General features: G+C 47.2%; 1 protein-coding gene across 2 annotated transcripts in view; it reads left to right on the top strand.

The window, feature by feature from the left end:
* GFRA4 (GDNF family receptor alpha 4) overlaps nt 1-24,219 on the top strand; it is a 138,474-nt gene that overhangs the window by 89,479 nt on the left and 24,776 nt on the right. For both annotated transcript variants that reach the window (XM_083571564.1, XM_083571563.1), the window contains exons 3-6: nt 16,790-16,870; nt 17,977-18,322; nt 19,960-20,069; nt 22,038-22,172. In XM_083571564.1, coding sequence (XP_083427690.1) covers nt 16,790-16,870; nt 17,977-18,322; nt 19,960-20,069; nt 22,038-22,172 — 672 coding nt within the window. The remainder of the gene's footprint in view (nt 1-16,789; nt 16,871-17,976; nt 18,323-19,959; nt 20,070-22,037; nt 22,173-24,219) is intronic.

The raw sequence follows: 24,219 nt of genomic DNA, 5'->3' as shown, positions 1-24,219 counted from the left end.
CCCAGTATCCTGTTCTCAGGTGCCTGTAGGAAACCCACAAGCAGGATTCGAACGCAAGATCGCTCTCCCCTCCTGTGGCTTCCAGCAACTGCTGTTCAGAAGCATTGCTGCCTTCAACTGTGGAGGCAGATCATAGACATCAAGGCTAGCAGCCGTCAATACCCCTCTCCTCCATGCATCTGTGTGTATTACTTTCACTAAAATATTTGTGTTTGTGCACACACACACCCCTAAGATATGCTTTTCTGCACATATTATGTGGCAGCGGAGAACTGCATTGCAAAATTCAGAGAAGTGAGGATTTCAAAGAACAGGGCATTTTGGTTTTCCATATTGTTTTAGAAAGTACGGATAAAAGGGGAGGGGGAGGGAAGGGAAGGGAAATAAAAGATCAGGCTGAATTCAAATTAAAGGCCAGGCAGAATAGCTCTGTATTATAGGTCCGACGGAAGGAGGTTAAATCCTGAAGGGCCCTAGTCTCCTGGGACAGAGCATTCCACCAGGTCAGAGCCATCACTGAGAAGGCCCTGGCCCTGGTGGAGGATAGTTTGACCTCCTTAGGGCCCAGGACCTCTAAACTATGGTTGTTCATGGACCTTAAGGTCCTCTGTGGGGCAGACCAGGAGAGGCGGTCCCCTAATACAAGGGCCCTAAGCCACAAAGGGTACATTTAGAAGGTACATTGAGCAGAGGGTGGAATAGATGACTTCACAAGTCCCTTCCAGCTCCAAAATCCTATGATTCTATGGCTGTGTCCAGGCCTGGCTGGATGCAGAGGTGTGTTAGGAGGTAGCAGCTTAGGAACCCCATTTATTGCCCAAACTATACCTCAGGGCAAATTTGTATCTATGCATATAAATTAGCATATGCAGTCGACAGTACTGTCCCAGCCCTGCCTGAAGATGACAAGGATTGAAACTGGGAACATTTCCATGCAAGGCTCTGTGGTCCTTCGCAGTCTGGAGTTTTCCAGAAAGCCCTCCTCAAAACTGGGCTCCCATCTCCCCTGATAGGATTTCAGCAGGTTGGATTCTTGAACTTTACAATTCTACGATTACAATGTCCTGGTTTTCGACAGAATGTTCATGCACAATTTTGCAAAAGCGTGCAGAAGCACGTCTGCGGCAAGCATCCTTTCCCATGCAAAATAGCAAAATAGCAAAATCATGCAAAATAGCATTTCCTTTTCCATTTTGGTTTCCTTGCTGGACAAGAGTCTATTGAAGCCCACTGCTGTATGCCTAACCCTCCTGCCATCTTTGGTTTATTATGTACCTTGGTGAAGAAGGAAAAAAACATTAGCAGAGCCAAGGATTTTAAATAAATCAACACACTGGCTGTGCGGTGCTTGCTGTCATAGCTGTGACGGAGATGAAAGCCTGTGTGTTGAAATAATCAGTCTTTTATTCTCATAAAGACTTTCTCCCCCGCAACTTTGGGGCAAATGGGAAACGTCAGCAGAGCACCCCACAAATATGCAGACAAACCGAAGGATTCCATAGAGGACGGTGGCCCCATCATTCATCACTCTGACACCCCCTTAGACCACAGCAGAGTTTTTCTCTTGAAAGGGGAGGTGGCGGAGAAACCATTGTTGCGAGTCTCCAAACGGAACGCATCCCTCCTGGCTTTTCAGATGTTGTCTGATGTTGTTCTCAGTGACCTTCGCCGGTAGTTCTGGGCCACACATCTTGTGGTGGCTGGTTGGCATGACAACACTTCAAAGCCCTTTTCGAGCTCAGTGTGGGCCTTTCAAAACCGGAGGAGGAGGCAGGAAATGGGGAGGGCAGGAGGAGGAAGGAGGAGGACGGGAAGGCAAAACCTCCTGCAGTTTCTGACTGGGCAAACCCGAGGGCACCGGCGGTGGTCAGGAGCCGTCAGATGAATGGAGGAAACTCAGAGTCCGTCCACCCACATTTAGGAACGGAGAAACTATTCTCATAGTGGCCGGCTGGATGCCTTTGGGGAAACCTGCAAGCAGGATCCGAGCATAAGAATCCTCTCTGCTCTTGTGGGCTTCCAGCAGCTGAAACTCAGAAGAAGAAGAAGAGTTTGGATTTGATATCCTGCTTTATCACTACCCGAAGGAGTCTCAAAGCGGCTCACAATCTCCTTTCCCTTCCTCCCCCACAACAAACACTCTGTGAGGTGAGTGGGGCTGAGAGACTTCAGAGAAGTGTGACTAGCCCAAGGTCACCCAGCAGCTGCATGTGGAGGAGCGGGGAAGCGAACCCAGTTCACCAGATTAGGAGTCTACCGCTCTTAGCCACTACACCACACTGGCATCGCTGCTTCTGACTGTGGAGGCAAAACAGAGACATTGTGGCTAGTATAAGGTTACCAGATGTCCCCATTTCCTGGGGACAGTCCCCAGATGTACAAATCAGTCCCCATACAAAATCCTGTCATTCCTACTGAAGTTGGAAAGTGTCCCCGGATTCATTGAAAAAAAATCTAGTAACCTTAGGCTAGTAGCCATCGATAGCCCTCTCCTCCATGAGATGGATTGACACACCATTTCCAGCGGTGACTGTGTATAATTTTGTATCTGTTCCCCTTCCTCTGCTTTATCTGATGGCCATGATTCCAGTTCACCTAGCGGATCCGGTGGACTTCCTTGGCAAATGATCAAGTCATTGAGATCTGATTGGAAGGACTTCTGCGTTCCTTTGGGATGTGTCTTGACTTTGGCTCATAGGTGAGCCCGTCTAATAGCTGGAAAGAGGGAGGAGAACTTCCTCGTTAATAATAATAATAAATTTTATTTATACCCCACCATCCCCAGCCAAGACCGGGCTCAGGGTGGCAGACACCAGGTATAAAAACAATTGATTAAAAACAAGATTAAAATACAACATTAAAATGCAGCCTCATTTCAGTAGAAACTCAAATCAAAAACTTTTTGGGGATGAAAACGTCCAATCTTCACCAAGGCCAACTCTCCAGACTGGTCCTACGTAGACCAGAAAAAAGCCAGGGAAGTCCCCAAATAGGAGTTCCATCACAGAAGGAGAAAGGAGGGTATATACCTTCTCTATGCAAGAGGCATCAGTTTGTTAATACAGTGGTACCTCGGGTTACATACGCTTCAGGTTACATATGCTTCAGGTTACAGACTCCGCTAACCCAGAAATAGTACCTCGGGTTAAGAACATTGCTGCAGGATGAGAACAGAAATTGTGCTCCTGCGGTGCAGCGGCAGCAGGAGGCCCCATTAGCTAAAGTGGTGCTTCAGGTTAAGAACAGTTTCAGGTTAAGAACGGACCTCCGGAACGAATTAAGTACTTAACCCGAGGTCCCACTGTATCTAGCATGCCCCCCCCCTAAAAAACTCACATTACACGCTGTTTGCGGGGGACACTAGTTTCTCAACAGGGGGTGTCCTACTAGGGACACAGAAACTGGTGAAGAAACTCCCCGGGGATTATGCAATGCTCAAGACCCCAGGATTGAGAATGCCACTGACCTGTATACCTAAAGTGAAACTTCACAGTGAATTTGGACATTCCTGGTGAACAGAAACACCCAGGAACGTTGAGATGAGCAGACACAATGTCAACAGAACTAGCAAGGTTTCTGAGAGTGGGTCATACAACCCTGGGTTGTGGGGACACATAAATTCGCAATCTCCCATGGCCCAAGTTTGACTGGTGGGTGGGATCATCCATCTGTCAATCGCCTGACATGGTCAGGTGACCAGTTTGTACCTGCATGGGCTATCAGCCGATAGTTGGGGCTTGCAAAGCACCATGCATGGATCTCGGCAAGGCTTGGTTTTCTGATCAGGAATACGAGGGCACAGAATCAGAGCACCCAAATATTCTGTTTCTACCCACATATTCAGTTTCCTCGTCCATCTAGCAGGACTCGCAGAAGATTGACTCTACCTTCCCAATGTTATGATTTCCGCTCCTGGTGTGACCAGCGAGGGCGCACCCATGTACAAAAATTGTTATAATGGGCTCTTAAGTGTGATAATTAGAGCATTACAGCCTTGGACTGTTTTTTATTCCTCCAAGCCACTAATTTTTGGCAAGTATTGAGTTTTTAAAGGGACCTCATAAAAGCGTTAACTCTGGGAGTCATAACTCTTGCCTTGTCAAGGCTCTGAGTGTTTTATGCTCCGTGGAAATTAAACCGGGAGTAAAACAAGGGCACCCAAGCGTAGGCTGGGAAATAGATGGATTAATAAAACACCACTGGGGGCTGGAAGAAAAGGTAGGGAGGCCGCGAAAGAAAAAAGTGGGGATGAATTACGATGTGAGGGAGGCGGAGAGAGAAAGAGAGAGAGAGAGGAAGATTGCTTAGGTGGTAGAAAGACCCGTCTTTGGCACCCAAACATCGCCCAACATGTGAAAAGAGTTGGATTGCCAGACTCTGAGCAGGTACTGCATCAAAAATGTGCTCTGTGGTGCGTTTCCCCCTCTAACTATTCTTCATCAATTAAGGAGAAAAGAAATTGCGTTTAAAAATCAGCAAAAGAGAGAGAAAATGTTAGTGGGACTCTCATAGATGGAGGGCGGCAGGTTGTGTTGACATTGTTGCGCTTTTGTGGGGGCTGATGGGTTTTGTGGCTGCCCTTCTAGAAATCAGTTCTCTGGTGGACTGAATCCTGCAGCTCATTCAGGTGCCCCATGATGTAAAAGGAAAAACTGCCCTCAAAAACAACAGTGAGCATGCCAGTCTCAGGTGCTTAGAGGTCAGCCTTCCCAACTTCTCTTGGTTCATAGAATCCTAGAATTGTGGCATTGGAAGGAATCCCAAGGTTCATCTAGTCCAACCCTCTGCAATGAAGGAATCTGCGCTGAAGAATCCCTGACAAATGGCCCTCCAACATCTGCTTAAAACCCTCCAACGAAGGAGAGTTCACCGTGTTTCAAGGGAGTCCGTTCCACTGTCGAACAGCCCTTACAGTCAGAAAGTTCATCCCAACGTTTAGACGGAATCTGCTTCCTTGTAACTTGAATCCATTGCTTTGTGTCCTAAGCTATGGAGCAGGAGGAAACAAGCTTGCTTCATCTTCCATGTGAAAGCCCTTCAGATATTTGAAGATGGCTATCACCTCTCTGTCTTCTCTTCTCCAGACTAAGCAGCCCCATTTCCCTCAACCGTTCCTCATAAGGCTTGGCTTCCAGACTCCCTCTTCTGCGCATGTTCCAACTTGTCAATATCATCCTTAAATCGTGGTGCCCATAACTGAACACAGGACTCCAGGTGGCGTCTGGACAGGGCAAACTAGAGGGTACTATTCAGCAGCGGAGCAAGCCAGTCGGGCGGCTCTGTGGGGCCTCCAAGGAGTCTGCCTTCCTCCTCCCACTCAGCCGCCCTACAGCTGAGGGGGAGGCAGTGGGCAGACCGTTTGGGGCAGTGCGGAGCCTGCGGGCGCCCAAGCCACTACGTCACTCCCAGGAGAGAGGCATGGCTCGGGGGCGCTGCAGGCCCTGCGGTGAGCGCCGGCCAGCATTTTGTCACCCCACTCAGTGGTGACACCGGGGGCAGACCACCCCCAACGCACCCTCCTTCCTCCGCCCTGGTACTATTACTTCCATACATGTTGTTGTTTGGTCGTTTAGTCGTGTCCAACTCTTCGTGACCCCCTGGACCAGAGCACACCAGGCACTCCTGTCTTCCACTGCCTCCCACAGTTTGGTCAAACTCATGCTGGTAGCTTCGAGAACACTGTCCAACCATCTCGTCCCCTGTCGTCCCCTTCTCCTTGTGCCCTCCATCTTTCCCAACATCAGGGTCTTTTACAGGGAGTCTTCTCTTCTCATGAGGTGGCCAAAGTATTGGAGTCTCAGCTTCAGGATCTGTCTTTCCAGTGAGCACTCAGGGCTGATTTCCTTCAGAATGGATAGGTTTGATCTTCTTGCAGTCCGTGGGACTCTCAAGAGTCTCCTCCAGCACTATAATTCAAAAATTATCGCCTTGCCATGGGGAAGGGGCTTGAATAACTCAGAGAAGCTATGAGCTATGTCATGCAGGGCCACCCAAGATGGACAGGTCATAGTGGAGTGTTTTGACCAAACGTGATCCACCTGGAGCAGGAACCGGCAAGCCACTCCAGTATCCCTGCCAAGAAAATTCCATGGACAAAGACAACAGGCATATTACTTCCATACATACACACACCAAACACACACACACACACACACACACAGCTGCCTGCATTTGGGGACTCTCCTTGGCTATTTATTGACATCTGTCTGTCTCAAGAGACAATGGAGTGCACCTCCGAGGGTGCAGTCAAACCGCTAGAGAATCACAGCACATGCTGTGGCTGCAGAGACCTTGCCTATGGGGGGCTGTCATAATGAGTTAGGAATACATAGGAAGCAGCCTTATACAGTCAGACCAACAGTCCATCTTCTCTAGCATTGCCTACTCTGGCTGGCAGCAGCTCTCCAAGGTTTCAGGCGGAGAGCTTTTCCCAGTCCTACCCGGAGGTCAGATGCAGGAGGTGACTTTGTGTACAGAGCGCTTGACCAACCACTGAGCTCCTTGCCCCCATCGTGTTCACTGCAACGGCACCAACACGACCCCATCGCAACGCCTTGAAGCTTGAAAGGCAATTGGTGGGCAGACACACGGCAGGACGCTGCAGCCAATCTGGTCTCCCTGGACTGGGAAAACAGCGGCACAGCTCAGCAAACGTGATTCATGGTGATCGAATGAAGCCGAGAGCAGTTCCAAGAGACTGATGCCAGATTCCTGCCCCCAACGTGGACCCGCAACCTGATGGCAACAAAAAATAATATCCGCCAAGATGCCCTTTCTTCTGGCATCCTAGCGCATCCCCCTTTTGACGGCTTCTCTTATTAAAAACGATTCTGCAGCTGGCTCCTCTTTGGCCTCCTGCGATTCCTCCCAATCTTTCTCCGGCATGAGAACTGGGTCTCCAGGAGTTGTTTCTCTTAGAAATTGCCCTCCGCCTTGTCCCCCAAACGTAGGATTGATGGATGAGTATCAGAGGAAGGGAGCCGAGACAATGCCGGCTTGTTTGCAAAGCCTCGTCTTTCACAGGCGCGAACCCTCCAGAGGCCGTAAAGGCTTCCAAGAAGCCATTTATACAATCAATTATCAAAGCCCTTGTCCTGGGAATTTGTGGAGCGTATTATTTACTCAACGCCGAATAAAAGCAAAGATTGCATTTCGGGAACCTGCACATTTGCAAGCGCCAGTGAAATTGTCTGAGGACAAAAAGTGGCCGCCGTCGTTACATAGGCAATTGTCCTCATCCAAGCAATAGGATGCATATTGGGGGGAGGGGTCTTCCCCTTTGGACTGAGGCTGTGCGCACCCTCCCACTCCCTTTGCATCCAGCATGATCCCAAAGCTCTTTTGGGAAGTGGTGGATAGACAACATTAGGCGTAAGCCACGTCCATCCTGCAGTTTCCTATGAAATGTTATGTTGCGGTGCTATTTCACCTTGCTTAAAAAAGGGTTGGTTTACATTTTTAAAACAACAACCCCCTCAGGGTCTCCCCATCCCTGCTTTGCTCAAACGTCTGCTGTTGTTTAAAACTGCTGTTTTCCTCTAATTATGCCTCCATCCCTGTTGTTGTTGTTGTTAAGGGTTGCCATACACCCTGAATCTCCCGCACATAGCAAGAATCAGGCATTGGAAGCAGGGCTCAGATGAAAATGGCTGAAATGTCCGGGGAAATCTGGGTGTAAGGCAACCCTTGTCAGAAGTCTATATTTTGGCAAATTCCCCCCCAAAAAATAGCTCAAAAACTGTGTGTGTGTGTGTGTGTGTGTGTGTGTGTGTGTGTGTGTGTGATTTTGCAAACTTCCATGTCCATATTTTCACGTTTTGAAATATGGCAACCCTATTACTATTACTAATTTAAATTTATTTATACCGCACCTTTTTCTCTGATGGCATTCAAGGTGGCTTACAGATAAAAACAAGAATCACTAAAAACATAGACAAAACATAGACATGGAGAGACCTGGTCTGAACAAAGACATTGGATTCTTATCTCATTATACATGACAAAGCCATTTTTCACCTTCTCACCCCTTGCTTTTTCCTGTAAGACCTATTGCAGTCGTTAAGAGTCGTCAACAGGCTCATCACAGCTATCTGCCAATCACCCATTCCCACCACCCACCTGAGTAATACCCCTCCCCACCTTCTCACTATATAGAAGGATCTGGCAACTTCTGTTTCAGGGTATCTGAAGAAGTGTGCATGCACATGAAAGCTCATACCAAGAACTAACTTGGTTGGTCTTTAAGGTGCTACTGGAAAGAAAAAAAAAATTGTATAGACAAAACAGTAATTTAAAAAGTAATCATTGATCATATGAAAACAGTATGTGTGTATATATGTGTGTGTGTGTGTGTGTGTGTGTGTGAATGCAAGTGATGCTGTGGTCTAAACCACAGAGCCTAGAGCTTGCCGATCAGAAGGTCGGCGGTTCGAATCCCCGCGACGGGGTGAGCTCGCATTGCTTTGTCCCTGCTCCTGCCCACCTAGCAGTTCGAAAGCATGTCAAAGTGCAAGTAGATAAATAGGTACCACTCCGGCGGGAAGGTAAACAGCGTTTCTGTGCGCTGCTCTGGTTTGCCAGAAGCGGCTTAGTCATGCTGGCCACATGACCCAGAAGCTGTCTGCGGACAAATGCCGGCTCCCTCGGCCTATAAAGCGAGATGAGTGCCGCAACCCGAGTCGTCTGTGACTGGACCTAACAGTCAGGAGTACCTTTACCTTTACTCTGTGTGTGTGTGCGCGCGCGCGCACGCGTGCGCGCGTTTAAAACATACAAATAATTACCACCCCTTCCATTAATAGCAGTCAGTTCCCAGAAGCCTGCTGGAACAAGAAGGCCTTCAGCTGCTGGTGGAAAGGCAACAAGGAGGGAGCCAGTCTGGCTTCTCTAAGGAGGAAGAACCAAACTTGTCTGGGAGCCACCACCAAGAAGGTCCTCTCCTGAGTCCCCACCGACCATGCCTGTGGGGGTGGTGGGACCAAAAGAAGGGCTTCCCCTGAAGATCTCAAAACCCAGGCAGGTTCATATGAGGGAATACAGCCTTTCAGATAGCCTGGGCCCTCACAAGCCAGAGGGACAGGGGGTCTTTGTTGAGGCTGCTCAACCTCCCCGCCTAACAGCTGGTGTGTGAGGTAGCTCAGCAGTCACTTCCCCGTGTATCAACTGGGCAGCCTCTACCAAGCCCCACTGCGCCTTCAGCTCATGAGGAGACCTTCCCCATACATCCTCTTGGGCTCTGGGGAGGGTCTCCTCATGAGTAACAAGGATTCTCCAGGGTGCTTCCCACTCCTGGGTTCCACTTACAGGTTCCCAGAGCTGTCTACATGTGCGTTTGCACGCAAGTGGGGAATTGCCAGTACTGTGCCCATTTTGGTTTCTGTCTCCAGCCGCCCCTGGCACATGGTTGCCAGGGACTTTGTCCAGGAGCGAATGCATCATGCGGGTATAGGGAAAGGGTTTCCTATCCCTGTTTCGAAAGGTGAACTGTCTGTGCGGATCTTGTTGCTAACAGCTGCAGATAAAGGTAAAAGGTAAAGGGACCCCTGACCATTAGGTCCAGTTGTGGCCGACTCTGGGGTTGCGGCACTCATCTCGTACTGGCTGAGGGAGCCGGTGTACAGCTTCCGGGTCATGTGGCCAGCATGACTAAGCCGCTTCTGGCAAACCAGAGCAGCACACGGAAACGCCGTTTACCTTCCTGCCAGAGCGGTACCTATTTATCTACTTGCACTTTGAAATGCTTTCGAACTGCTAGGTGGGCAGGAGCAGGGACCGAGCAACGGGAGCTCACCCCACTGCAGGGATTTGAACCGCAGACCTTCTGATCAGCAAGTCCTAGGCTCTGTGGTTTAACCCACAGCGCCACCCATGTCCCTAACAGCTGCAGACAAGACTTCACCAAAAGTCTGACGGCCACTTTTGGGAAGCCTTCGAATCCAGAAGCCATTGCTGAATCTTACAGCAGATAATTCAATCCGAGAATTACGGGTGTAAATAAAAGACTATCTTTTGTCAGGCCCCAGCCTGCCGCCAATCATTTTCAGCGAGTGGCCCTCCCCCACGGCTAGCAACAGAGGTAAATAATTATAGGAGGACAAATGCATGCAAATCTGCGGGGATTTTTTGGTTCCCTCCCTGCAGAGTAGACCCCTCCTGGCTCTCAGGATCGCCGCGGCTTATGTAAACTGCCTCTGCAGACCATATAAATGTCAAAACGCACACACCAGGCTATTTTGTTTTTCATATATTAAAAACTTGCTGAAAAAACTATTTACCTCCATAACACCCAGTGAGATGAGTGGCTACACTGGCACATTTTACGGTCCTTGGAGCAGATGAAAGGGGGAGCGACTGATTGAATATAATTAGCTTGATGTCTTCTGCGGGGAGTTATCTGCCAGGCTTGTGTGTCATTATCGCAGAGCTCCACTACAAAGGGCAGCCCACAAGGAGAAGATGTTGTGGTGTGTGTGCGTGGATTGCAAAGGCGCAAATGGATGTGAACACATATGCCGTCCAATGAAGTAAACGGAAGGAGATGGAAGGGGGTGAAGTCAGGGTGGAGAGACTTTAAGGCTGCGAGTTGAGCAACCAGCCGAGCGAGCGAACCCGCAGCAAGGTCAGCAAAGCAGTGAAGGACAGATCCATACTAGACGTTGAAAGCACATTCAACACACATTTAAAGCACGACTTATCCTTCCATCAATGTATCCTGGGAACTGTAGCTTCCCGCCCCCTCACAGAGCTACGGTTCCCAGGATTCTTTTGGGGAAACCACATGCTTCGCAAGGGGTTAGTCTAGAGGACCTTTGCAGGTCCCTTCCAAATCTACAGTTCTATGAAATGTGAGGTCATGGACTGGTTGGACACAGAGGAATTGTGGGATGGAACCAGCTAGGGAACCACCAAGGGGAAAGGCTCAGAGCCAAGGGTGGTGGTGGGACAATGATGAATGGTCAGAGGGAGAAGACTGAGAAGAGGAGGTGTCAGAAGCTGAAAGGGCAACAGGGCTTGGTGAGCTGGGAGAGTCTGTGGCAGAGAGCAGTCCCAAATCAGAGGCAGAGGCTGAAGCAGGAGAGGAGAGAGGAGAGAGGCAGAGATGAGTCTGACTGGTGCAGAGTCCCCCTCCTGCTGCGACAGGCTCCCCCCACTGGTCTCCCAGAACCAGAAGAGGCATGAAAAGCGCAGAGGAGAGGTTGGTTGGCTGCAGGCAAGCACAGTCTCCGATTGCTTGGGGAAAACCCTGGAGAGGAGCAAACTTAGATGGCTGTGGGGAGGCAGCGACTTTCCATCTCAGCAACTGATCCATAGGGCAAGACCTACTGGGCAAGACCTACTGTGCTCATTAGGCCTGACACTCAGCCAAGTCAGCGAAGTTCTTGCTAATAAAGAGTTAACTCCAGCTCTGAACAGTGTGATTTACTACCGGCTCACTTCTGACATGTGCGATGGATGTACTTTAAATATATGGTGTGGATCTGAGGGTAAAGGAAGGGAGCCATCTTCAGATCGGGAGCCACATTCCCTCCTGGGCAACCTTTTAGGGTCTGCATGCCCACAATGCACAGGGTGAGAGGTAAGAGTGGGTTACAGGTTACATTTCGTACCTTTGTACAGTAGGCTATGTTTGTCCAGAGGGTTCTATGTACCACCCTCTTCATCCAAGCAAGCTGAAATGGGGGCGGGGGGGAGGCCAAGAGGAAGAGCTGAACCTGGCTGGTGAAGAGTCACAGGTGTCTCCCCCTCCTGCTGCAACAAGCTCCCCTCCCCACTGGTCTCCCAGGACCAGAAGAGGCATGAAAAGAGCAGAGGAGAGCTTGGCTGCACACAGGCGCAGTCTCCGATTGCTTAGAAGAAGCAAGCTCAAGCTCAATCATTTGGTGAGGGTTTGGGGCAGGGCCAAAGAGGGGTGTGGCCTATGGAAGGGGTGTGGCTTCTGCAGGTATCCAAGGGCCAGTCAATGAAAGACCGGGGGAGGCCCACATTTGGTGTCTGGGGCAGAGGTTCCCCACCCCTTGCACTACAATTGCCACCATCCCTGACCATTAGCTCTGCTGGCCTGGGGTTGATGAGTGCCGGAAGTCCCACAACACCCAGTGAACCATATGCTCCCTGTCCCTGGACTACAAGAGGGACAGTGTTACCTAATGGTTAGAGTGCTGGACTAGGGGCTGGGACACCAGGGTTCAAATCCCCACTCAGCCATGAAGATTGCTGGGCGACCTTGGGCCAGTCACTCACTCTCAGCCCAACCTTCCTGAGGATAGAAAGGAGAGGGGACAGAACCGTCTGCACCATTTTGAGCTCCGTGGAGAAATGGTGGGAGGGAACTGAGTTTCGGAGGAAACTGAGCAGCGCTGAGGCTGTCCCAGTGGCAAGAGGCGAATGGGAGTACCAAGGAAGTGTATCAACAATCGGCTGCTGGGCAGGGAGAATTGATTGAAACCAACCCCAGCCATCATTATTTAGATCACCAAGCAGAAAGCCTTCATTTGCAATCATTGATTTTAATCCGTTTTTCCCCACGGGTGCCTCAGTTTCCCAACCACCCGGCTCCCACCCCCAAGGAAATGTGCATAGTGATTTGTTGATATAACCATTAAAAGCATGTTGATTTACAACCATGCTGAGTTTCTCCCTGCTTTCCGCATATCTTTTCTCCTCACTATGGCAGTAGCATACTCCAGCAATATGCATTTATTTGAGCAATTATAGATTCCCCCCCCCCTCCTTCTTTCCCCCAGTTTTTTTTATATATTTTTTAAGGAACTGCACAATTTTTACTGCTTCGGAAAACAGAGGATGGTAAATTGCTTATTGTTCAAAATAGCTCTGCCCCTGGTTTTGTGAGAGGGGAGAGATAAAATAGAAGGCTGAAGAAGCACTCTCATGGAAAATTATCAAAGAGAAAGCTGTGAAATCAATCCAACAATAAGGCTTTAAAAAAAAAAAAGACACATGCAGATTCCCCACTGAGAAGCCTCTCAGACCTCATTTCCCTGGCAAGCCTGGTGCGCAGGCTGTAACCCCTACTTGGTGGAGGTAACCTAGACCCATGTTCAGATGACCTTCAGGTTAGACTACTGCAATGTAGGTTACGTGGGGCTGCCTTTGAAGACTGTTCAGAAAGCTCCGTTCGTCTAACATCAGTTGGGTGCCTTAAGGATTGCCTGGACACTGGTGGCTGTTATGTATTCAGGGGTCTCTGTTTGCCTGAGCTTCAGTCTGGACTAAGGATTCTCAGCCTCTATGTCCCGATTCGATACATGATATCCAATCACAGAACATTTCAGGATTTGGGTCTCTGCCACTGGCCCTTAAACTCTTGAGTTATGATTCACAGCTTGGAAGTTTAGACAGCCAATCATGTTTGGAGTGGGAGTGGCCCAGGCCTTCAGAAATGTATATAAGCAGTTGCTTTGCCCCTGTTGTCTAGTTCTGCTAGTTCAATAAAGTTATTGCTGTGTCTTGCCTCGTGGGAACCCAACTGCACTTCCGTGGCCATCACTGCCTACTGTGGCAGGGAGTTCCACAGTTTAACTCAGTGCTGCGTGAAGAAGGACTTTCTCTTTTTTCTTTTTTTTTTAATTTTTATTTCAAAACCAAAAAAAGTTGCAAACATCAAATTCAAAACCCATATTCATTTTCTAACATAAGCCTATTACATAGATTACCTAAATTAAAATATATCTAATTGCTCTAGGCTTCCCTTTGCTATATGTAAATACAACACAATTAACAATATATATTATAAATGATATTATAGGTTCCCATATACCCCCCACTCCCCTTCACCCATGTGTGATCTCAATATTTTACTTCTTCCATCTTGTTGTGTTGTTATAATTTAATAATTATTCAATTGATTCTATTATTATTTTATTGCTTACCGCTGCACGTTTTACCCATTCTCTATTAATATTTCAATTCCAGAACCATATTTTTTTCATGTATTCCTTCACTCCATCCCACTCTGAAGGACTTTCGTTTTAGCTGCCTTAAATCTTCCAGGATTCAGGTTCATTGGAGGTCAACAAGTTCTAGCGTTAAGAGTTGCATTAATTTGTAGTAATACTGTTGTTGTTGTTGTTTAGTCGTTTAGTCGTGTCTAGTAGGAGATGGGTGATTGACTCAATGGGTATGGTAAACCTGTTGACAACTGTTAACGACTACAGAAAAAAGCAAGGGATAGTATGCAGATGACCAAAAATAGCTTTAGCATATGCAATAAGACAAGAATCCAATATCTCTATTCAGACCAGGTCTCTCCATAGTTTTCAGCCTAGTGTTGTTGTTGTTTAGTCGTGTCCAACGCTTCGTGACCCCACAGACCAGAGCATGCCAGGCACTCCTGTCTTCCACTTCCTCCCGCAGTTTGGTCAAACTTATGCTGGTAGCTTCGAGAACATTGTCCAACCATCTCTTCCTCTGTCGTTCCCTTCTCCTTGTGCCCTCCATCTTTCCCAACATCAGGGTCTTTTCCAGGGAGTCTTCTCTTCTCATGAGGTGGCCAAAGTCTTGGAGCCTCAGCTTCAGGATCTGTCCTTCCAGTGAGCACTCAGGGCTGATTTCCTTCAGAATGGATCGGTTGTATCTTCTTGCAGTCCATGGGACTCTCAAGAGTTTCCTCCAGCACCATAATTCAAAAGCATCAATTCTTCAGTGATCAGCCTTCTTTATGGTCCAGCTCTCACTTCCATACATCACTACTGGGAAAACCATAGCTTTAACTAAACGGACCTTTGTTGGCAAGGTGATGTCCTACATTGATCAATTCCACCCAAACCTGCACAGTGCTTCTATAAAGGAAAGTTCAGTGGGGAGACTGTCAAATAACTGAATAACTGAAGACATCGTCAAGGTTTCAATTTTCCCTGATATAAGGAAGCATCGGGGAGGCTGCAGATCTCATGTTAAAGATGCCTCTCATTCGCCTTGATCTCTCCGTGGCTTTCAGTACTATTGACCACAGTTTCCTTCTGGGGCATCTCAGTGAAGATCGCAGAATCTTAGAGTTGGAAGGGACCCAATGGTCATCTAGTCCAACCCCCTGCAATGCAGGAATCTCAGCTAAAGCGTCCATGGCTGATCCACCCTCTGCAAGGAAGGCGAACCCACCACCTCTTGTGAGAGTCTGTTCCACTGCTGAACAGCTCTTACTGTCAAAAAGTTTCCCCAGCTATTTAGTCAGAATCTCCTTTCTTGAAGCTAATGGTTCGAGTTCTACCCTCCAGAGCAGGAGAAAACAAGCATGCTCCTTCTTCTATGTGACAGCCCTTAAGATATGTCACATGGAAGGAGTGGGTTGGTGGCTCTCCACCTCGATGGTTCCACTCCTACTTCCAGGTCCATTTCCAGAAAGGAGTCATGGGAGGTGACTGTTCGGCACCATGGGAGATGTCCTGCAGTGTCTACAGGGTTCCACCTTGTCCCCCATGCTGTTTAGCATTTATGTGAAGCCTCTGAGATCTGCCATCAGATCTGGAGTGATGTGCCACCAATCTGCAGTTGACTCCCAATTCGGTCGCTCTGCTCCATCTGAATCAGGAGAGGAGGTTGAGTGCATGGATGCTCTGATGATTTCAGTGTGCGCCAATGAACTAAGCCCTATTCCTCCAAAGGCAGAGGTGTTATGCGTCCCAGGTTTTCACACCTGGGCGGTTGCATTCACATAGAAGGAGCAGGGGGTGCTGCTGGATTCAACACTGTCTCAGGGGGTTCAAGTGGCCTCAGTGATGAGGAGTTGCCTTTTTCTTTTCTTTTTTTTAAATAATTCTTATTGAATGATTTTATGTTACAAAAAACAATACAACCATACTACCACTAAATATAATTAAGAAATAAAAATTACATACATCAATATTTACTTTGTTATTTGTTATTTACCATCTGATTTCCTCCCAAACGTTCCATACAAAAACACACATATGTGCAGACACCCACACACCCACACACAAAATGATAATAATGAAAGTAAATATTTTCCCCTTTTATCTTCCAAAATCTTTTCTTCAACTTTGACTTCCTGTCAAGTCCCTTTGCATATATTTTATCTTACAATCAAATGTACACAAAACAATTAACCTTTCTATATAAATTTTCCAGTACATTCTGAAAACATAATAAATTCTTAATTGTTGTCCACCTCCTTTTAGTTCCTTTATCACTCGAATGCTAGCACGGAGTCAAAACTATTATTGTATTTTTGAACATATCTTCTATAACCATTCCATTTTTCTGCCGCCTTTTTCACTAGTTACGGCTCCTTTTGGACAGAGATGACTTGGGGGCTGTCCTTGAAGATGACTTCAACTGGTCCAAAAGGCAGCAGCCAGATTGCTGGTTGGGGTTCTATAGACATCTCATATAACCTGCTTTAAAACAGCTGCACTGTTCATTCCTAGGTCCTCACAAAGCCCTAAACAACTCAGGACCCAAATATCTGAAAGACCACCTCCTTCCCATCAGACCACCTTGGGTGCTGAGATTGGTAGGGGGCCCTCTTGGTAGCTCCTCCACCCTCAGAGGTTCAGGGTGGGGTGGGTTGGGACAGGGTCTTCCATGTGGTGGCTCCTAAACTGTGAAACTCCCTCCCCACAGAGGTGCATCTGGTGCCCTCACCATACAGCTTTCGGAGAACGCCAAAGACACGCCTCTTTCTCCCCTGGCTTTTGACACTTGAGGTGTATATTTTCAGATGTGCCTTGTTTTTGTGATTATAAATTGTTCTGAGCTGTTTCTTTCTGCAGTGGTATTTTCCTCCTGTGACATCGATTTCTGTCTTCCTTAGGCATGAACGTCATGGAGAGTTCCCCTTACGAACCCTTTGTGAGGGGCTTTGACTACGTCCGATTGGCTTCCATCACTGCAGGTATGTCTTCGCAGGGATGTTCCCCTTGTCGCAAGCACCAGGCAGTCTCTTAGAAGTGGCAGGGAAATGGACTTCAGCTCCCTTGTGATTCCAGGAAGTCTCTCTCCAAACTCCAAGCAAAGCCTTTTCACTTCCCTGAACTGTTTTGATTTCTGCCCATGCTGACATAAGCAGGAGAATCAAACATTTTCTGCTCCTTCCTTCTTTCTCAGAGTTCCTCCAGAGGCCACCTTGTTTTTCCACCAGTGGCCAGTTCTGTGGGAATGTTCAGGGAGACAGGAGAAGATATATTGTTTATTCATATCCTTCCTAACTTGCGCTGGCAAGTTCCTTAGCAGAGTTTCACATTCCCCTTTTAAACGCACAGCAGATAGCTGGTTGTAGGCTCATGTAAGCCTCTCACTATTATATACAATTCAGTATTGAATTGTATATTCCTGGTAAGTTCCCTTTTTCCCCTCTTAAAAAAATAAAAAAAATCTTGTGTAAAGTATATAAATATAAATATATGAACACCGGTGTCCCAGGTTCTAGTCTGACTCTCTAACCATGACACCATACTATTGGGATACTCAAGTTTGAATCTTGAAGGTGGTAAAGGTAAAGGGACCCCTGACCGTTAGGTCCAGTTGCAGACAACTCTGGGGTTGCGGCGCTCATCTCGCTTTACTGGCCGAGGGAGCCGGCGTACAGCTTCTGGGTCATGTGGCCAGCATGACTAAGCCGCTTCTGGTGAACCAGAGCAGCGCACGGAGATGCTGTTTACCTTCCCGCCGGTGCGGTACCTATTTACTTGCACTGGTGTGCTTTCGAACTGCTAGGTTGGCAGGAGCAGGGACCGAACAACAGGCGCTCACCCCATCACGGGGATTCGAACTACCGACCTTCTGATCAGCAAGACCTAGGCTTTGTGGTTTAGACCACAGCGCCACCTGCGTCCCTTATAGGGTGGTATATCAAATTATTATTATTATTATTATTATTATTATTATTATTATTAGTTAAGCCATAGAAGTATAGTATCATAGAGTTGAAAGGGTCTTCCAGCCCACCCCCACCCCAATGCAAGGATGGGCATTTCGGACTGGCGTCTCTCTGCCTCGCAGGCTCCGAGAACGAGGTCACCCAGGTGAATCGCTGCTTGGATGCCGCCAAGGCCTGCAACGTGGACGAGGTTTGCCAGCGCCTTCGGACCGAGTACGTCTCCTCCTGCATCCGCCGCACGGCCCGGGCGGACACTTGCAACCGCTCCAAGTGCCACAAGGCCTTGCGGAAGTTCTTTGACCGCGTCCCTCCCGAGTACACGCACGAGCTGCTCTTCTGCCCCTGCGACGACACGGCCTGCGCGGAGAGGCGCAGGCAGACCATCGTGCCCACCTGCTCCTACGAGGCCAAGGAGAGACCCAACTGCTTGGCGCCCCTCGACTCCTGCCGGGTGAACTACGTCTGTAGGTACGTTGCGTTTCGCGCCCGGTTGCCACTGCAAAGTGGAACTCTGTTTCTGTGGTTCGTTTTGCATACCGTACACCCCTGCATATCTTACATGAACTAAACCATCCAGTAATCCATTCTTACATCCATCAAATCTTATTCACACTGTTGAATTTATCTCAATGCTTCTGGCATTTTTGAATGAACACAATTTTCACCCATATATTCAGTAAACATTTTCCAGTCTTCTTTAAACGTGCATTCTTCTCGTTCTGTTAGTCTATATGTTAAATCTGCAAGCTGCACGTATTCCATCAGTTTAAGTTGCCATTCTTCTTTCTTGCTCGTTTTCCATTTTGGGGCTAATGAAACACAGGCCACAGTAGTAGCATACATAAATAGTCTTTTTTGATGTCTGGGAATTTCCCTCTGAATTATCCCCAACAAAAAGCGCTCTGGTTTTTTTGGAAAGATAAACATTTTTTTCAATTCATTTTATATCATTTCCCAATATTCTTTTACCCTTTTACACTTCCATCACATATGATAAAATGTACCCTCAACCTCTTCACATCTCCAGCACTTAACTGATTCGGACTTATATATTTGAGTAAGTTTACTCGGAGTTAAATACCATCTGTAAATCATTTTCAGGTAGTTTCATGGTATGCAAAATGAACCACGGAAAGAGAAGAGGGGAAGTTGTTGATTTAAGGTTGTTTAAATGAATATTTTGAAATGCAATTTAGAAAATTTAATAAAATTATATTTATATAGGAAAGTGGAACTCTGGAGCCTGAGGTTAAAAAAGAAAGCCCGTCTCTTTTCCCCTTATAGAGGTGATGGAAAAGAGGCCACAGCCTGGGGTTTCTTTTTCATGCACCCAGCCCCTTGGTGCAGAGCAAGCGTCCAGTTTGATGTGCTTAAGAACCATGGTGCTGGCAATCAGGTCCAGCTCACTGTTAGTCCCAGGCATCAGCAGAGAAAGTAAAAAATAAAAATGTTCTTTTGTCCTTTGTTTTGCACAGAGAGAGCGAGAGAAGCTCTTGATTGGGATGCCCTTGGTCCTGAGCAGGCTTGAGTTACCTGTACGTGGAAATAGACCAATGGGACCCCTTGTCTTTGCTGGAGCTGCAACGTGGTGTCAGAAAAGTACGACACCCTTGTGTTTGTGCGTGTGGAAACTCTGCTTGAGTTTGGGGCAAAAGCTGCACAGCATCTTTCTCCCTTGACATTGGTGCTTAGCAGTGCCACTGGAGCTCACAGGAAATAGAGAGATAGAGAGATAGATCAGTTACCTTCTGAACGCATGCATTAAAAAAAAATTGTGTCCATAGTGAAGAATGAGAAGCAGGAGCAGGAACCAGGACGTATCCAAGGTGACATGATTCTGAACGCCAGCAGCTGGGGATCACAAGTGGGGAATCATAGAACTGTTGGAAGGGATCCCAAGGATCATAGAACTGTTGGAAGGGATCCCAAGGATCTTCTCGTCCAACCCCCTGCAGGGCAAGAATCTTATAGCCCTTGCTGAAAGGCATGGCAGTGAAAAACATCTGGAGGGCATCAGGCTGGGAAAGGCTGCCATGTCGAGGGTCTGCTTTTGATATGAGCATGTCAGATTGCAAATAACTTCTCCCCTTTTGCCTCTCTCCCAGATCCCGTTATGCTGAGTTCCAGTTCAACTGCCAATCCTCAGCGCAGTCTGCGACAGGGTGCCAGAGGGAAAATTACGCTGCCTGTCTGCTGGCCTATACTGGGATCATAGGTACATAGCGGGGGTTTGCTTAAATTTTGCTTGTTTTCAGCCGCCCAGAAAAATCGCTGCCATGTTAATTCAAACACTGCTCCATTGGCGATTCCTCCATGCTGAAGATTACAGCCCTAACTGGCACAGAATGTGAACGGAAACCCGGGGTCCTTTGAAACATTGAAAAGCATCAGATCATGTGTAGCTTAATGCCAGTGTGGTGTAGTGGTTAAGAGCGGTGGACTCGTAATCTGGTGAACCGGGTTCGCTTCCCCGCTCCTCCACACGCAGCTGCTGGGTGACCTTGGGCTAGTCACACTTCTCTGAAGTCTCTCAGCCTCACTCACCTCACAGAGTGTTTTTTGTGGGGGAGGAAGGGAAAGGAGAATGTTAGCCGCTTTGAGACTCCTTCGGGTAGTGATAAAGCAGGATATCAAATCCAAACTCTTCTTGATGCTTAAAATAAAAGATAGCAGCAGCAGCATTTTACTTAAAACCCACAGTTGTAGAAGAAGAAGAAGAGTTTGGATTTGATATCCCGCTTTATCACTACCCGAAGGAGTCTCAAAGCTGCTAACATTCTCCTTTCCCTTCCTCCCCCACAACAAACACTCTGTGAGGTGAGTGGGGCTGAGAGACTTCAGAGAAGTGTGACTGGACCAAGGTCACCCAGCAGCTGCATGTGGAGGAGCAGGGAAGCGAATCTGGTTCCCCAGATTACGAGTCCACTGCTCTTAACCACTACACCACACTGGCTCTTTTTATTCTGTTGTTGACTGCAACAATATACCCATCTCAACCTTTTAAGAGGTTTATCCACACTTTTGCTTGACCCATATTTTGATCATATTATTTACCAATTAATTACCCCAAGTCCAAGAGTTTCCTCTTTGTTCTGTGATTGTGCCTTGTGAAAATCCTGTCTTACCCGCTGAACTGAACCTCATTTAAACAAAAGCTCTTGGATTTTCCACGCATCTGGTGCTTCTAAGAAAATGGCCAAATCCCTTTGGCCACATAGACACCCCAGGCATTGACAGCAGCATGATGGCATTTTAAAAATTCATGGTTTTCCTCAAAGAATTCTGGGAGCTGTAGTCTGTTGAGGGTGCTGGGGGTTGCTGAGATACCCCCCCCCCCCGTTCCCTGTCCAGAACTACAATTCCCAGAGCTCCCTGGGAAGTGGGATGGATTGTGAAACCACTCTGGGAATTGTAGCTCTGGAAGGGGAATGACAACTCCCAGCGCCCTTAAACTACAGCTCCCAGAATTCTTTGGACTGTTCCAAGTGGAATCACGGTGCTTTCAATGCGTGGTATGAATATGGGTGTTTTTATCTGGAGCAGCTATTCCTTTTTTTAAAAAAAAAAAAGATATTTATTGAAGTTTCACAAAAACATAAGTTTACAAAATGAAAAAAGGTCATATAATAAGAAAAAGATACAAAAAAAAGAAGATAGAGAAATACATGAAAAAGAAAAAAGATTAATAAAAAAAATTTAAAGAAATTAAAAACAAATCCGATTTTTGTTACTTTGAACTCATTAGCTTATTTCCTTGGCCTCCTCACACCTCCCCTTTTTATATTCCCATTTAAATAATCAAATCAGCAAATCCTTACCCTCTTTCATTTATCTTAACTCAGTATCTTAACATATTATAACTTTATATTTTCATCCATTATCAATTCATTTTTGCATATTCTTATTAACTTTGTTGCTAATGCCACTTATTTTCAATCCAACATCATTTTAACATTCATTAATTTTGCAGTATTTCTGAAGATAGTCTTTAAATTTCTTCCAGTCTTCTTCCACCAACTCTTCTCCCAGGTCTCGGATTCTGCCAGTCATTTCCGCCAATTGGAGCAGCTATTCCTGACCTGTTGCCAGAGTTTGACATAGGATTGGGTTTTGTCCTCCACTCATCTACAAATATTCTCTCTCTCTCTCCCTATTTCCCACTCCCCATTCCACCTCCTGGCAGGTAGTCCCATCACCCCAAACTACATTGACAACTCGACTTCAAACATTGCACCCTGGTGTACGTGCAACGCTAGCGGGAACAGGCAGGAAGAATGCGAGAACTTCCTACACCTCTTCACAAAGAATCTCTGCCTCCGTAAGTATAGGCTTGCCATACGTCAGGAAAATTCCTGACGTATACTGGTTTTTTGGGTGTAAAAATGGCATCAGGGTAGGGGGCATTTTGCTGAAGCGTCAAAATGTCAGGGGAAACCTGACATTTCAGGGAGTTCCCTCCCAAAAAAACTGAACAATTTTGTTTTTGGTTTTTTAAAATTGTTTCCATTTGATTTTTACAAATTCATTCACGCAGGTAATATTATAACAAATAATAAACATTGCACAAAATTATTCCAAAACTCCAGACTTCCCCCCTCCCCTCTGTGGGTTCGTTAAGTAGCTTTTTTAACTGCACATCTGTCTAATTCATGGGTAGGCAAGCTAAGGCCTGGGGGCCGGATCCGGCCCAATCGCCTTCTCAATCCAGCCCACGGACAGTCCGGGAATCAGTCCGGGAATTTTACATGAGTAGAATGTGTGCTTTTATTTAAAATGAAAATGCATCTCTGGATTATTTGTGGGGCATAGGAATTCATTCATACAGTATATATTTTTCAAAATATAGTCTGGCCCCCCACAAGGTCTGATGGACAGTGGACTGGCCCCCCGGCTGAAAAAGTTTGCTGACCCCTGGTCTAATTCACCACCCTGCATTGTATCCAAAATCTATGTATTATTGCAAGAGTTATTTAAACCATGCCCAAGAGTTCAAGTGTTTACAGTGGTCTTTTAAGTCCCATATATATTTGTCTCATTCCTTGTTTTGATCCTACTGATTTCTGACTTTCCCAGTTAATCTTGCCATCTCTGCATGGTCCAATAATTTCACCTGCTGGTCTGCCCTGGTGGGTATCTTGTCATCCTTTCAGCTCTGGGCAAGAAAAGCTAAACTATTGTGGTGGTTTCCTAAAATAAATAAATCGCTTTTTGAAATATGGGAACCCGACGGTTCACCCAAGCACCAGAGCTGGGGGACGGGGTGCCCCCTTCCTTCTCTCTCAAGCCCAAAACCAGGGTCACCTCTGAGTAAGGAGAATCCTTCTCCTCCAAAACGGATGTCTCAGTCCTTGAGAGTGGAGTGAGGAGGAGGAGGAGGAGGTGAAGCGGGCAGCCAAGCCTTTCAAATGTCAGAAGGAGGGAAGAAAAATCTCTGGCAGGTTGAGCACGTCAAGACTCATCAGCGTCCTGAAAAGTACGCGAGGCTGTCGAGACTCAAGGAGATCTGACAAGAGCGGACCTTGCAACAGATTGGATCTCGGCGGCTGCTAAGGACGGAGCGTCCCCTCTTTACGAGAACTCTCTGACAAGGGCAGGCCTCGTGGCCTCGAGGGTGCTAACTTCGCCAGCACAGCGGCCAGACATTCAGTGCCTGGCTTCTCTAAGCCTCTTTAGATGGTGGGAAGAGGGCAGCAATAGGTCAGGAAAAGCTTTGCCTTCCTTTAGCATCTCCTGCACACCTGAGTTAAACAACCGCATTGTTACAATGGGATTCCTTTATAGTGGTACCTCAGGTTACATACGCTTCAGGTTACAGACGCTTCAGGTTACAGACTCCGCTAACCCAGAAATAGTGCTTCAGGTTAAGAGGTTTGCTTCAGGATGAGAACAGAAATCGTGCTCTGGTGACGCGGCAGCAGCAGGAGGCCCCATTAGCTAAACTGGTGCTTCAGGTTAAGAACAGTTTCAGGTTAAGTACGGACCTCCGGAACGAATTAAGTACTTAACCCGAGGTACCACTGTATTATATATCTCAGCCACAGATGCTTACATTTTAACGTTTCAATGGGATGGTATTATTGCATTTCTTCATTGCAGCTTTTAACTATGCGTGTGTATATTTTACTCATTCTTATTTGTTGCTGTTATTTATTAAAGTTGTATACCCAACTTTATGGGACGCGGGTGGCACTGTGGGTTAAACCACAGATCCTAGGGCTTGCCGATCAGAAAGTTGGAGGTTCGAATCCCCGCGATGGGGTGAGCTCCTGTTGCTCGGTCCCTGCTCCTGCCAACCTAACAGTTCAAAAGCACGTCAAAGTGCAAGTAGATAAATAGGTACCGCTCCGGTGGGAAGGTAAATGGCG

This window comes from Podarcis filfolensis (assembly GCF_964270895.1).
Source record: "Podarcis filfolensis genome assembly, chromosome: 9".
Taxonomy (NCBI): Eukaryota; Metazoa; Chordata; class Lepidosauria; order Squamata; family Lacertidae; genus Podarcis; species Podarcis filfolensis.
Note: the sequence above shows the minus strand (reverse complement) of the source record. Positions and strands in the feature narration are given on the sequence as shown.